The sequence below is a fragment of the Condylura cristata genome, unplaced genomic scaffold (assembly GCF_000260355.1).
Source record: "Condylura cristata isolate star-nosed mole 26May11 unplaced genomic scaffold, ConCri1.0 scaffold00015, whole genome shotgun sequence".
In the NCBI taxonomy this organism is placed as follows: Eukaryota; Metazoa; Chordata; class Mammalia; order Eulipotyphla; family Talpidae; genus Condylura; species Condylura cristata.
Genome location: NW_004567116.1, coordinates 7743202 through 7757307, shown reverse-complemented (window position 1 = coordinate 7757307; position 14106 = coordinate 7743202). Strand labels below are relative to the sequence as shown.

The window sequence follows — 14106 nt, the reverse complement described above, 5'->3', positions numbered from 1 at the left end:
CTTGGGTGGCCATGCCTCTGTCTCTTCTGGTGAGGACATGAGTCCTGGGATTGAGAGCCTGCCATAACCAGTATAACTTCATGCTGTCTTGATTACGTCTGCCGAGACCGTCGTGCTCAGTAAGATTGCTCTGGCAGGCACTGGGGCTTAGGACTTGGACATGAGGTTTTTTGGGGGAACATGCAGGCTAACCCATAACACCCCTGCACCCCCAAAATGTTCTGTTCTGTCATGCTCTATGCTTAGTATATACAGTATTTGAACATGAAATAAATGCTCAACTCATTTGTTTCAAGGACCTAAAGCTTGTTGGAATTGGCCAACCGAAATATACTGCTGAGCTGGCTGACAATAGAGGAAAGAATCGCTATAATAATGTTCTACCCTGTAAGTGTTTTTAACCGTTTTTTTTTTTTGTTTTTTTTTTCTGTCACTAGCAATTATGCAGTTCTGGGGAGGGAAGTCAGGGATCCTACATACCCACTTCCACCAGCTTTCCTGAGTCACCCTATATGCTAGCCCAGTGTGGAGGCATATTCCACTGGGTTTAACCCTCATAGCGTGAAGTAGAGGGTGAAATGTTTATTTTGCTGATGAGGAAAATCAGGCATTGAACAGTGAGATGGTTCACTCAGGGTTACCGGGGTCCGCAGGAAGAACTTGGATTAGATATATTGGTCTGTGCTCCAGACCTCCTCTGTCTCACAGCCGATCTCGTATCTGTGAGATTCTGGAATGAACGAGAAGAGGAGGGCTCTCCTCTGGTTGACTGAGCTCATTCCACAGCTAAATACCAATTATATTTAATTTGTCCCCTTTGCTGAGATGAACAGTGTCTACAGTCTAACAGACAGAGATGACAACCATTGAGTTAACAATGAGGAACGAGTTAAAAATAAAAATGAAGATGAAATATACACCCTTCTCCCTGGAAAGTATTGTGTGGGCTCTCTTTGGGGTGAGAACTGCCAGCAGATTGGAGCTGTGTTCTGATTTAGAAGGAGTGTGTAGGCTCTGCTGATAATTTTTTATAACATTTAAAGACTTTTCTAATTTTATTTTTTTATTTGAAATTCTGTTTTCCCTTCCTGGCCTGAAATACTAACTTCTGTTTAGATTCAGGGTTTCCTGGCTCCTGGGTGTGTTCTCTTCTTCCCCTTTTGAATTGAGAGTGGACTTGGTTCTGAGACACTTGCTTTTATACTAGAGGGGTGACTGGGGTGGGGGAATCTGCCCAGCACTGCTCTTCTAGTGGAAACTGGGGGTTGTGGGTCTGTGACTGGCTGCAAAGATTTTCAGATCCAGAGTTTGGGATTTTTTCATTGGGAAGATTATAGGCTGAAAATCCCATTCCTTACTGGGTTTAGAATCGGTGCATCTTTTCACCTAGGGGAGAGTGAGAGAGCATGTCGTCAAAGATAGGGGAACAGAGGGTGCTGCTTAAAGCACAGCCTGACCCCCACAATTCTAAGGTCATCATTTCATTTCTTGAGTTGGGACAGTTTGTGTGTTTTTGAGATGACAATGTTTGGAAAACATGCGAATTTTGTGCTTTTGATCTTTCTACTCATAGGAGTTTGATAATTCTGTTTGTTTTTGAATTCAGTACTGTCTTTTTAGAACATCTTTTGTGACTAGAGAAAGCGTGAGAAGGTTCACCTGAGTGTCAACCCTCGCCATGGTGGAAGGGGCACTAGATATCCGTTCTGACTGCCATTTGCTGGAGAAGCCTCTTAACCTCCACCTTCTCTTTCCTCATTGGTGAAATGGGCAGACAAGCTTGCAGGGTGGTTTTGAGGAGTAAACGAAGTGAGCTCGCGAGCTCCCAGGGCGTGGGGGGGGGGGGCAAACAGAGAACTAACATTGGTAGGCTTGTTTTGCCTATGAAGGCAGTCAGGTGTGGTTAAGCGAGCCACGGTGCCGGGCTCCCAGGGTGCAAACCCCTGCACAGATGCTTACCAGCTCTGCCTGGACAATCACACAGCTTCTCTGTGCCCAGCTACCGAGGGTGGCTGCGAGGACTGAAGAAGGTCATTGATATAAAAAGCTTTAAGGTTTTCTAGAAACCCTGGTGTTGCCAGGTGATGCTTCTTTTTTTCTCGCTACTAAGGACACTTTTCTCTTTTAATGTCACAGATGATATTTCCCGTGTCAAACTTTCCATCCAGACCCATTCGACGGATGACTACATCAATGCCAACTACATGCCGGTAGGTGGAGGGCGCTCTCCTGTCTGGCTTGTTCTCATCGCGTCTCGCCTCTTCCTGCGTCTTTGACAATGGCTCTCTGTTGTCTCACACTTTTAGGGCTACCATTCTAGGAAAGATTTTATTGCCACACAGGGACCTTTACCCAACACTTTGAAAGATTTTTGGCGTATGGTCTGGGAAAAAAACGTGTATGCCATTGTTATGTTGACCAAATGTGTTGAACAGGGACGGGTACGTATCTATCTTTTGAATTTTAAAAATCAATTCAATGAATGCATTTTGAGTGTCATGGAAGGGCATCTTAGAAACTACTTGTCTTTTTTCCTTTTTTTACTTAAAAATGTTCCCCCAACATCAACACCTCTTCTTAGAGTTGTTTTCCCTTTTCTGTCTAAGAGGAAGTCTTCAGAACTCTTATCTTACTGTTACCTTCTTTTATGGATAAATGTTTCTGTTTGCTATTCCTGAGTCCCTGGAGGTTAGATTAGTTCCTGGCAGGGCCTGAGTGAGTGCTGGGCAGGGGAGTTCATCTTCAGTTTCGCCCTTCACTAGCCTGTGCTGGGGTGCAAGTCCACTATGTCTCTAAGCCCCCCGCTTCTTCATCTGTGAAGTGGGGGATTTTACTTCAGTGTAAGGTCCTGTGCTAGGGGTGGAGAAAGGTAACAAAGAGCAGGAAGTGACGGTTCCCAGCTTCATGTTGCTCGTGAGGTAGAAGGTTGGGCTCAGCACCCCGTTTCCCATCAGGAGGCAATCTGTTATACAGATGAAAGAACATTGCAACATTTATTGGAACACACATAAACTTTATGGTGCTGCTGAGCCCAGGGCCTCACCCATGAAACATTTTCATAAATATCTGCTGGGCACATTAAACTGACATAACCAAATTAATGGAGAGCAGGATGGTGAATTTAGATGGGTCCGTGTTTACTGTAAGTCAGGAGAGGAGTGGGTGGTAGTGACCGCTAGAAGAAGGGGAAGGGAGCTGGTGTGTTCTCTGTGGCAGGTTCTCCTCATACATTATTGTTCTGTATTAACCCTGCTAGTGTTATTTTATAGTCAGGGAAACTGAAGTCCATGGAGTCTCAGAATTTGCCCACAAGGTAGTAGCAAAGCTCCATTGGGGAAGAGGCTGAGCTGGGCACCAGCTCCACATCTGTGTGGGTCCCAGGCCTCTGTTCTTGAAACAGAGTTCTAGAAACCTGTGCCACTGAAGGCAAATACAGGCCCAGGGGCCAGACAGCGCCTTGGAGGGGGTCCCAAGTATATGTTTGATAACAGCATTAACTTCCCAACATTGGAAAGGGTGTGTGTGTGTGTGTATATGTGTGTGTGTGTATGTGTGTGTGTGTGTGTGTGTGTGTGAGAGAGAGAGAGAGAGAGAGAGAGAGAGAGAGAGAGAAGTCATTTGCCACGTGGGGCTTCAGTTATTCTTGGAGATTAGTTGTCTGCTGCTTTTGATTTCTGTTCATATCTGCCCAGTGACTTTATAAAAATCAAGGAGCCCAGAGTGACTGGCGTTGAGTCTCTTTATTGGTATCGGTGTTTTTCTCGCTGTCAGCGTATCAAGTTTTCTCAGGGAACAGTGTGGATGGGCTTCTGTCAGGGCCGGAGGGAGCTGGGTGGACACTGTGACCCTGGGGAGAACCAGCTGTTGCTCAGATCTGGATCAGTTTTTATGAAGAAATCGGGCTTCTGCGTAGTTCAGATCCTTTGTTTTTAAAGAGAAGTCAAAAATCTGCATTTTTATGGGAAGTCTGCCAAATTGAAAGGAGTTGGCGCCAATTATAAATAAAAAAAAAATTTTTTTAAAGGGTCAAACAGGAACCAACCAGGGAGGGGCTGGTTTAGGGGCTGGTGCCAGTTTTCAGTATTCAGGGCACCTTGTGAGGCTTGAGTAATGGCACCTGCCCCAGTCTGAGTCTTTGGATAAAAGTTTGTTTTTGTTCTAGACCAAATGTGAGGAGTACTGGCCCTCCAAGAAGGCTCAGGATTACGGGGACATAATTGTGGCAAATACATCAGAAATCGTTCTTCCGGAGTGGACCATCAGAGACTTCACGGTGAAAAATGTAAGTGAGTGGTGAAGACTGACGGGTCTCCTGTATTGACGTGTCCACTTCAGGCTGCTGGATCTCCTGCCTGGGAGTGGGGGAATATGTAGGTGGAAGTGACCCTGTCAGTATAAAAAGCTAATAGCAATTACTTTACTTGAGTTTCATGTTTTCTCACTAATGCACTTCCCGGCTCCAGGGTCCAATTCAGAATACTTCATGGCATTTAGTCAAATACTGCTTTTTAATGACACAAGATACACCAATGTGCCTTTCTTTTTAGAAGTGTCCTGGCCTGCCACTTCCCTTCTTTCTGCTCATGGTCGGTTCCCTTTTTTGGGTGCACACCATGGTTACGCTTGTGCATGTACCTTTGTGTGTGATGGGGCTTCACCATCCCCTCTTCCTCACTCTGCATTTCCCTGGCTGTTGTCCACATTTTGAATCATGTAAAGGCACTTCTGTGATGGACGTGCATGTACAAATGTCCCCAAGAGTGGCCATCATGAAGGAGATGGTCATGCCCGCTGTTCACATGTAGGTGGCTGAGTGTGACCCTCATGAGGATGGTTGAGTCAGGGCAGGAGTGGCCCAGTGGGTGCAGGTCTGGTGATTCAAGGTCCATGCTGTGGCCAGTATAGGAGCCGTATGTAGAATAACTAACTGCTAGAACAAGGTCCACTTCCTGCTGTCTGATGTGGGGTAGAAAGTCTTCTGTGCGATGCTTTCTCCAGCTCCCCATGCAGGTCTGTATATTTCACGGGTGCTTGCTGTTGCCTGTCACTTTATCAGGTCCACTGGAAGACATGACTTGTGAGGCAGCGCCTGACCCCAAGGCACTCATATCACCGCTGGGTTTGTGTTATTCATTTTGGTCAGTGACATTCCCAGGTAGACACAGGCATGAGGGCTCTGAAGTGCTGAGAGGTGCCGGTGTGAGAATGCCAGACATGGTTGGCAGGCAGCTGCGCTGGGAAGAGATCTGGATTCTTGGTCCCAGGGACTCGTGCCACTTCTGATCTTTATGCTGGGGAGTGGCCCCTTTGTCTTTCAAGGGGGAGCACACATGTCCTCCTTGACATGTGGTGAAGATTTACTGGGCATATCCAAACCTGAGCAAGGGCTTTATCTGCGGCTGTACCAATGTAAAATTCTGTTATGACATTCGGTTCTCTTCAGGTAACTGCCTCTCGGCAGGGTGCTCAGGCACCACTGTGCCACCTGCCTTTCTGCTTCTGTTCTTTAACCTTTGCCTCCGATCCAACCCCCTCTTTTGGCTTTCAGAGTCAGACCAGTGAAAGCCACCCGCTGCGCCAGTTCCATTTCACCTCCTGGCCCGACCACGGCGTTCCCGACACCACGGACCTGCTCATCAACTTCCGGTACCTCGTTCGTGACTACATGAAGCAGGGTCCTCCGGAGTCCCCGATCCTGGTGCACTGCAGGTGTGCAGACCCCGCCGGGTGGTGGGCCGGGCAGGCTGCAGGGGCAACTTTCAAATGTAATAAGAAAGTGGATGCTTTGAAAAGCATAAGAGACTGCAGTAGACATGTATGGATTCAAGTAAGGTTTGGATAAGGGACTTTGTCATTTCCCAAGACTTTGGAGTTGGCAAATTGTGGCCTGTGAGGTCAGATCTGCTCAGTTGTCTTTTTTTTTTTTTTAATAACATATGTAAATTTACTTATGCTTTGTAGTAGTTGCTCATAAAATATTTCAACCTTATGGAAATACAGAGAATAACATATTAATATAGTCAGGCTAGTTGTGTTTCTTTTGTTAGTAATGCACTCTAGATCTTTTTTTTTTTGTTTAAAGATTTATTTATTTATTCATATAGAACTGGGGTACAGGCCAGAGATGCAGCGGGTGAGAGGATTCACCAGAGACAGAGCAGGGAGCAGAACAGGCAGATCGACGAAGTACACTGCTGAGGGGAGCAGCGGGCGGGCCAGGAGAGGTCTGCCACGCCATGTGGTCACCTCCGGGGCAGGCGGGAATCGAACCCATGGGGAAGTAGCCCAGACTTCTCAGTGCTGTGCTTTAACCCGCTGCGCCACAAGGGAGGGCCTGCACTCTAGATCTTTAAAGCCTCCATTAATAGTCTCCGGCACAAGTAACTGTGCTCTGTGTCCTTTCCTTCTGTGCTTTTATATTTTATTAAGTGTGTGAATATTTCTGTGGATTTATATGGCTTTAAATTCTAGACGGGTTTTATGATATCCACATCATTCTGCAACCTGCCCTCCGTCAGCATGTTTTTTTAGGAATGAAGATGGGGCTTGGTGATTATTCTAGAACTAAAAATAACTAGAATCTTTAACAAAGACACAGTACTTCACACTTGGAGAATAAGGATATAAGACAAGTGTTTGGAGGCTAGTTCTGTCTCCGGCTCCCCAAAAAGTAGGGATGAGGAAAACAGTGGGAACCAATAAGCAGCTTTGTAAAACAAAAATGTAGAAACCTTTAAAATAGGGCTAAAATCTAACCTTGTTTAGCTGTAAATTTTTTAAAAACCTGTCAAAAGGCTGGCATTAGTGACATGCTAATCCTACCAGAAAATAACTTTAAGACCTTCTTGTAAAGCAACATGCTCAAATTGATCAGCCAGCTGAGATTTAGACCCCCATGTATAAGTCCAGTGTGTCTTTGTAGCAGGGGGCTCCAGGACCCCCCTTCGTCAGGCCCAGCTTCCACCTGCTAATCTACCTGTGTCCACCAGTGGGGGTGGGGGAGACAGTGCATAGAGAACCCCGAAGTTCATCCAGCATTTTGGTTGTTGTTTAACAGTGTTGAAACACATAGCTGTAGGTCACTGTATTCATGTCTGAAATTTTTTTGACATACAAAAAGATTGAGAACAGCTTATGACTATGGAGATAAGTATCTACTGTGGAAGTATCACCTCCATCTGTTTCCTGCCTGTACAGCCTTGCCACTTGTCTGCCTGTTGTCGCTAGTTACCTCCATGTTGCCATGGCAGAAAGCGCATTTGGTCTACAAAACAGAAGATACTTACTCCCTGGCCCTTCACAGAGAAAGCTTGCCACTGCCTTCTCTGGAACAGCAGGAAGTTAGATCGCAAAACCAAAAGAATTCATTTAGGAACAGAAGGCAGGCGGGCCTTTGCTACCTTCTGGGGAATCAGTGGATGAAACGGGTCCTTCTAGGTCATGGTGGCAACTCAAAGGGGACTGAGATTCAGAAAGCTCTAGCAAGCTTCCATTTGTGGCATTTGACGCAAAAGTAATTTTAGGAATTGGGTCCCAGTCCCAAGCTGCCACAGTCTGACTGAGCAGATGTTTAATGATGCTGTGTATCGCCTGCAAAGTCTTAGTGAGAACAAGATAAATTTGTGTATACACACACACACACACACACACGGAAATTTATAAGCTTGGCAATAAAAGTCACCCACTAGAGTGTGCTCATTTCTCCTTTTCAGTGCCGGGGTGGGAAGGACAGGCACCTTCATTGCCATCGATCGTCTCATCTACCAGATTGAGAATGAGAACTCTGTGGATGTGTATGGGATCGTATATGACCTCCGAATGCACAGGCCATTAATGGTGCAAACAGAGGTGAGAACAAGATCTGTGTTTGACAGCCCGCCCTTCAATCAGTCATTTTTATTTATTTCCCCCCATTAATTTTTAAAAGGCTGCCTTGTGTCATATACTTGTGTTTAAACTATTTCCCCTTTCCAGGTCTTCCTGGTTCTTGGCTGTGATTTCTTTAAGAAAACTGATTTGGGATTGAATTCCTCAACAACAGTGGGTTCTGATTTCAGTAATAGGCTATAAACTTAGATGGTATCAGGGTTCCTCACCCCACTCACCCTGACTCCCCAAAACATCTTTGCAAGTCTTTGAACTTTGCCATCCAGGTTGGAAACTCATAATATTGTCATTTTTCTCCCTGTTTCTAAGGAGATCTGACCATCCTTCAAATAAGCTCATGAAGTAGACCTTTCAAATATGAACCATGTGAAATTGCAAAATGTTGCTTCAAGCATTCAGATGGCACTGTTTCCTTACCCAGCCTGTGTTAAAGAACATCAGTTGTCAGTCACAGTGGGATGGCTACCTCATTGAGAAAGTGAATGCTAAATATGTACAATGCCATTTGTCTGAGGCCACTGGATTTGGCTTTCCCTGAAATGTTTTTTGGCATGTTCTCAGCAAAGATGTTGGGAAATGGCCTTTCTCAAAGCTGTAGGGGTGAATGCAGGATGAGAGCAGAATATTAATTCTGTATCAGGCTGTTGCCCTGTTCCAATTTAGAACTCTATGAATATGGGCTGTGTTTTCGAATTTAGCAGGGAATGTTCTAGAGGTCTGCGTACATTGTGTACTCTGGAGTGAGTGATAGGGTTGTGATAGAGTGAAATTTACCTCGTGTATTGGTCCTGTGGGTAATATTTCTTTTTTTTTCTGCTAGAAAACCTCTTATCCCCTTTTGAGGAAAACAACTTCTACCTGCTTAACAGATGTTTTCTCATCCCTTTTTATAATTTGGAAATAATATAAACCTGTGTGTATTTAAAAAATGCAACAATACAGGAATAGATCTAGTGGGGTTTCCTCTTTTAGTTTTTCTCCCCCAATCTCACTCCTCACAGCCAATATCCTCGTTTGCCTGTATTTTTATGTACAGCAGTGGGGGATTGCCTACGTGTGTGCACACACCCGCTAATCCTTTTATATACAATGCTGCCCTATGACCCCCCCTTCCCCCCCCTTACAGCATTGTGGATCATTTTCTAATGATTTTGATTTGTTTGCCCAAAGCCATTCCCCACCCGACTCTACCCTCATCACCCCCTGTTGTCTTCTGTCTTGCACCCCAGTTTCCTCTTTAGTTGTCACTTGCCAAAGAAATCTTATTGGAATTTTTACTGCTGTGTTAATGCTTCCACTTTCTTTTGCCCTTCCAGAGATCCCAGTGTTTCTCTTTGGGGTGGGGAGGAGGGGAGTGTGCCCAGGCTGAGCATCATTGATTCCAGATTTCACCCGCATCCCGTTGCCTTTCCGCACATGTTCCCTTGAAGTGTCCACCTTGGGCTGGGTGAACGAGTTTGTAGGTGGTAATCTGAGACAGTCACCTTGGACACTGACCCCTGGGGCCTTTGTTCATTTGCTTTCTCTCCTTTCTAACAGGACCAGTATGTTTTCCTCAATCAGTGTGTTTTGGATATTATCAGAACCCAGAAAGACTCAAAAGTAGATCTCATCTACCAGAACACAAGTGCAATGACAATCTATGAAAACCTCGCACCAGTGACTGCATTTGGAAAGACAAATGGTTACATTGCCTGATTCCAAAGGAAAGCCTTTCTGGAGTTCACCAGACCGTCACAGCCACAGCAAAGGAAAATGCCCCATGCCGACATGTTTCTATGTCTAATATCTTCATTCTTTGTTCTGTTTGTTTAGAACTAATGTGAGGGTGTTCAGGGGCTCATGTGAAACATGACACATGAGAAGTTGGGGCTCATGGGGGGCTGTGGAGGGTGAGAGAATCGACTACATTCCTGATTACCAATGGGATGAGTTCACTTTTTATTTCTGGAGAATTACGGAAAACCAGGAAAAGTGAGCTATGGTTTTGGTTTTTTTTTCTTTTTTCAAAAACAGATTTTTTTTTTAAAGACTATTTTATATGATTCACATGCTAAAGCCAGGCTTGTGTTGGGTTGAATATATTTTAAGTATCAGAAGTCTATTTTTACCTACTGTATCTTGGAATCTAGCAGATGGAAAATACATAATTGTGGACGATTATCACGTGGGGAGGGCTAGGTGTGCCTCTTTCTGCCTGGCTTTTCTATTTGAACATGTGCCTTTTCTGAATTATGCTTCCACAGGCAAAACTCAGTAGATATCTATATTTTTGTATCGAATCTCATGATTGGAATATACGGCATATTTAAACAGTAGTTTAGTATCAGAGGTTCAGCCTTCTCAGAAGTGTTCGTGTTCGCATTTGATTGGAGGCAGCTTCCGCACCCACCTCCTGTTCATTCCTAATTCTTTCTTCCTTTTGTCCTTGAAGTTGTCCCCAAAGACATTTCTGCTGCCACAATTTCAGCCCACGCGTGAGAGTGGAGTGGAAACTATCACCTTGAGAATTTTGGGGGGTGGGGGGACAGGGGGACCCCTATAGTGATGTAATCTTTCCTCGTCTGTTTTCTATCATTTTCCTCATTTCTGTATGTGGTAAGAAGGATTATTTCAAGGTGCAATATCTGACTTAGTGATTCATGATGCTCTAGGTTTTTAGTAATGTTTTACTCAGGTTGGCATTATATGTGTGTCCGTGTTTGTGTGTGTGTTTTTAAAAGTGTGGCAATCTGTGAACACTTCAGTGTGAAAACAGTGTCAAATGACCCCTCCTCCCTCAAAGCCCACTGGCTTTAGTCTGTATCTGCAGTGATGCATCGGTATCTGCTGTATATATATATACTAAACTCTCAAAACAGTCATTCCTTTGAATGGAGGTGTACAAAATTTGAATTTGTATCAGAGATGTAACTATTATTTTTCAAACCTCTTTTCATTCTGCTGCTGTAATTACTTTGATTTTTTTTTAAGTGTAGATTTTTTTTTGGGCTTCAGGTTGTATATCCACCAAGAATTTCAGAATTTGTGTGGATTTATTTTATTGGTACATACTCTGTAAACTTTGTCAAGGCATTAACATGAAAGGATTTGTTTCTTTTTATTTTATATGGTGGCTCAGGTTATATTTTGAAGAAGTTGTGAATTTATCCTCTGATAGCAAATGAAGTATCCAAGGTTTGTATGAAGGAGTTACCGAGTCCCTGGAGCTCTGTGGCTGTTCCCACAGTAATAATCCTGCTGTGAAGCAGGACAGGCGTGTCCTGCTGAGGTGGGAGCGGGGTCTCCCCAGCGCCCGGTCACTCACTGTCTCCAGACCCCGCCCCGCGACTCACCGGCACTTTGATAACTAACTGCACGTCAATGGGTGCTTTAGAGTCAACCACAGCGGCCCAAAAGCCCTTGATTCATTCAGAGATTTAGTGCAGAATGTCTTTTGTCCCGTCCCCCTTTCCCTTTGAGGTACTGAAAGGAGAGGCGGTGGTGGGGTGATGTTTTGGGAGAACCCTGCTTCCCACATGGAAATTGCACTTTTTGCTGATTCCTATGCTGTCTTTGGCAGTCAGCGGTTTGTTCAGCATCAGGCCCTTGAGGAATGGGGTGTCCAGGCCGGAGAGAGCTCTCTGTCCTCAGCTGCAGAGGGGCCACTGGTGCCTTTGCTCTGCGTTGGGGGAAGCTGTGTCTGTGCGGGGTGTTGGTGAAGCTGGTTTGGGGGCTCCTCTCTGCTTCATAGTGGTTTGGCCCTCAGTGCTGGCAGAGCCGAGAGCTCCCCCTGTTCAGGCAGTCGCCCTTCACTCACCCCCACCCCTCTCTGCTTTGTCGGGAGACCACTGTGCTGGGTACCTGGGTGTCACAGCCCAGGTCGCTGCTGCATCTGGCCCTGTGCGTCTCACTGCCTTGGAGAAGTCAGAGGGAAGGGCTGGGCTGGAAAATCCCCTTAAAAGATGAAAGCAACCATAATCAAAACATAGTTTTCTGCAAAAGCCAGAAAGCTGAGTCCCTCTTGCTTGGCATGGGCTGGGGACACGGGTCTACATGCCCCTCTTGGATGACACTGCTAATCTAGGGAGGAAGGTTTGTGGGGGAGATTTCTGGGTTCCAAATGGGCAGGTCACATGAGGTCAGGGTGCTTGCTCTTGTGCACCCTGGAGAGGGCTGGGAGGGCCAGCGGAGTTGGTGAGGGTCTTGATAGCTCAGTGATGGAAAAGGGAAGATTAGTGTGTAACCATAAGGACATAGGGGCCGGAGATGGTCACGGAGAAGTGGAGTGTGCTTTTGGCCTCGGCCCAACCAACCTTCCCAGCCACAGTGACCTAAAATCTGAGGAGTGGGTGGTAGGGTAGGGATGGCTTGGCTCCCCTGCTTAGAACTGCGTGGTCACCCACAGCAAAGCAGCCTGAATGGGGCTGACTGTCAGTGAAAGGACTAAGGAGCTGGCTCCAGAGATTCAGGCCTGTGATCGATCGCTTCTCCCACAAACAAGGGCTTTTGTCTCCAAAGTCAAGTCTTGTGATGATTGGCGCCGGAAGATGATTTTCCATGGAGCGACTGATCGCCAGCTAGACTTGGGCATAATGGACTCCACTGGACTAGACTTGGTCATGTCCCAGGCTCCAGAGGCTCCTGGGCCGCAGGTGGGGGCTGACCACGCAGCTCACTCACCTCTGCGTTCCCTCTAGGTGGAAATGCCTGTTTGCTTCTGAGCTGCTTGACCGTGCTTGTTGAGCTAAGCCGTTCTTGGTGACAGATGCTGACTTGCGTCAGAAGCGCAAGCGCTGAGCTCTCCGACCTCGTGTGACAGTGGAGCCCTCCAGTCGCTTCCCCCGGAGGGCCCAGAAGTAGGATGCATTGATGTGGACTCTCAAACTGTAATTTTCTTGTAACTATTTTGGAATGATGCATATTTCTAATGTTTGTTATACTTGTACAGAGTTTTGCTGTTGGTTGCTTTTCTTGTTTTTTAAGGAACAAAATGGCCTGAAAAAAATTTTTTAAAAAGACTTACAAATACCAAATATAAAAAAAGTCAACGTATGATATCTAGGTTGGTTTCTTTGCCCCCCCCTCTTTTTTTTAATTTTAACCCCTTCCCTTCCTTTATGCATATCCCTTTCAAGGATCAGTTTGCTGACCTGTTCCATGGAGGCATCCTTAACATAGCCCTTTGGGGTTTCCAGTGTTGTTTTAACTTTCTTCTCTCTTCCACACCAAAGCACAAAGACCAAAGGGGAGTGAGGCGAGAAGGGGCAGTTCTGGAGGGCTGGTCTCCTTGGCTTGTGGCGCCTCCTAGTCACAGGGCCCCTCTGCCTGTGTCTTTCCCTCCTCGTAGGGATTGGATCACAGCCCACATTGAGGACCTCATTTTACCGTAATCTCCCTACCTCAAAATGCACTCAGACTGAAGTACTAGGGGTCGGGCACTATTCCACCCACACATCCAAGGCGTTCAGGTGAAGAGGAGCCTGGGAGAAGTGGTGTGAAGGTTGTGGCAGTGTGGGCCCTCAGGGGCTGGACAGACACCCTCTAGGGCTGCCAGGAGTTGGAGACATTTTTTTGCTGATGGGTTTGGGGAATTCCAATACCATTTAGGGAGTTTTTCTTTCTCCCTGTCTGCAAACTCCTGGGGGGCTGCAAACTGCAAGCAGACTCAGGTGTTTTTCTTTGGGATCCCTGTTCCTCTTGCCTGTGACAGACCCCCTCCTGGTCACACCCAGGTCCTGATGCCTGCCCTATGCAAGTTGCTGCTCAGTGGCTGAGGGAGCCACAGTGAACAAAAAGGACATAAGTCAATGCTCTGATGGAGCTTCCCTCCCGATGAGGGGAGACAGGCACGTGTCACCTGCAAATAAAATCTCCAGTAGGTTCGATGGTGAAAATAATGGAAAAGAGCACTTCCAGCCCTGATGTACCAATTGGTCACTCACACAGCCATGGGCAGCTACAGGAAGGCAGGAGTGAAGTTCAGAAGAAGAGGAACCCAGGAGCATGCGGGGTACCCTGTGAGGTGAACCCTGAAAAGTCCTAGAGGAGGCTTCAGTGACAGGGAGCCCCAGACAGCTGAGAGGGGAGCCCCAGACAGCTGAGCTTTAAGCAGGATCTTAGTGGGAGGATTAAAAGGGGGGACAGTTTCAAGGGGAAAGGGGAGAATTCGGGGGTGTGAGTGGAGATGGTGGCTGATCACTTTGAAAGGTAAAAGCTTTGAGAATCTATGTCTGATTA

General features: G+C 46.2%; 1 protein-coding gene across 1 annotated transcript in view; it reads left to right on the top strand.

Annotated features, from left to right (window-relative positions):
* PTPRJ (protein tyrosine phosphatase, receptor type, J) overlaps nt 1-12882 on the top strand; it is a 36986-nt gene extending 24104 nt beyond the window's left edge. Inside the window, exons 19-25 of the mRNA XM_004683559.2 lie at nt 297-387; nt 2137-2210; nt 2307-2441; nt 4163-4282; nt 5549-5709; nt 7713-7848; nt 9427-12882. Of these exons, the coding sequence (XP_004683616.2) occupies nt 297-387; nt 2137-2210; nt 2307-2441; nt 4163-4282; nt 5549-5709; nt 7713-7848; nt 9427-9585 (876 nt within the window). The 3' untranslated portion in view covers nt 9586-12882. The remainder of the gene's footprint in view (nt 1-296; nt 388-2136; nt 2211-2306; nt 2442-4162; nt 4283-5548; nt 5710-7712; nt 7849-9426) is intronic.
* Nucleotides 12883-14106: the final 1224 nt, after the last annotated feature.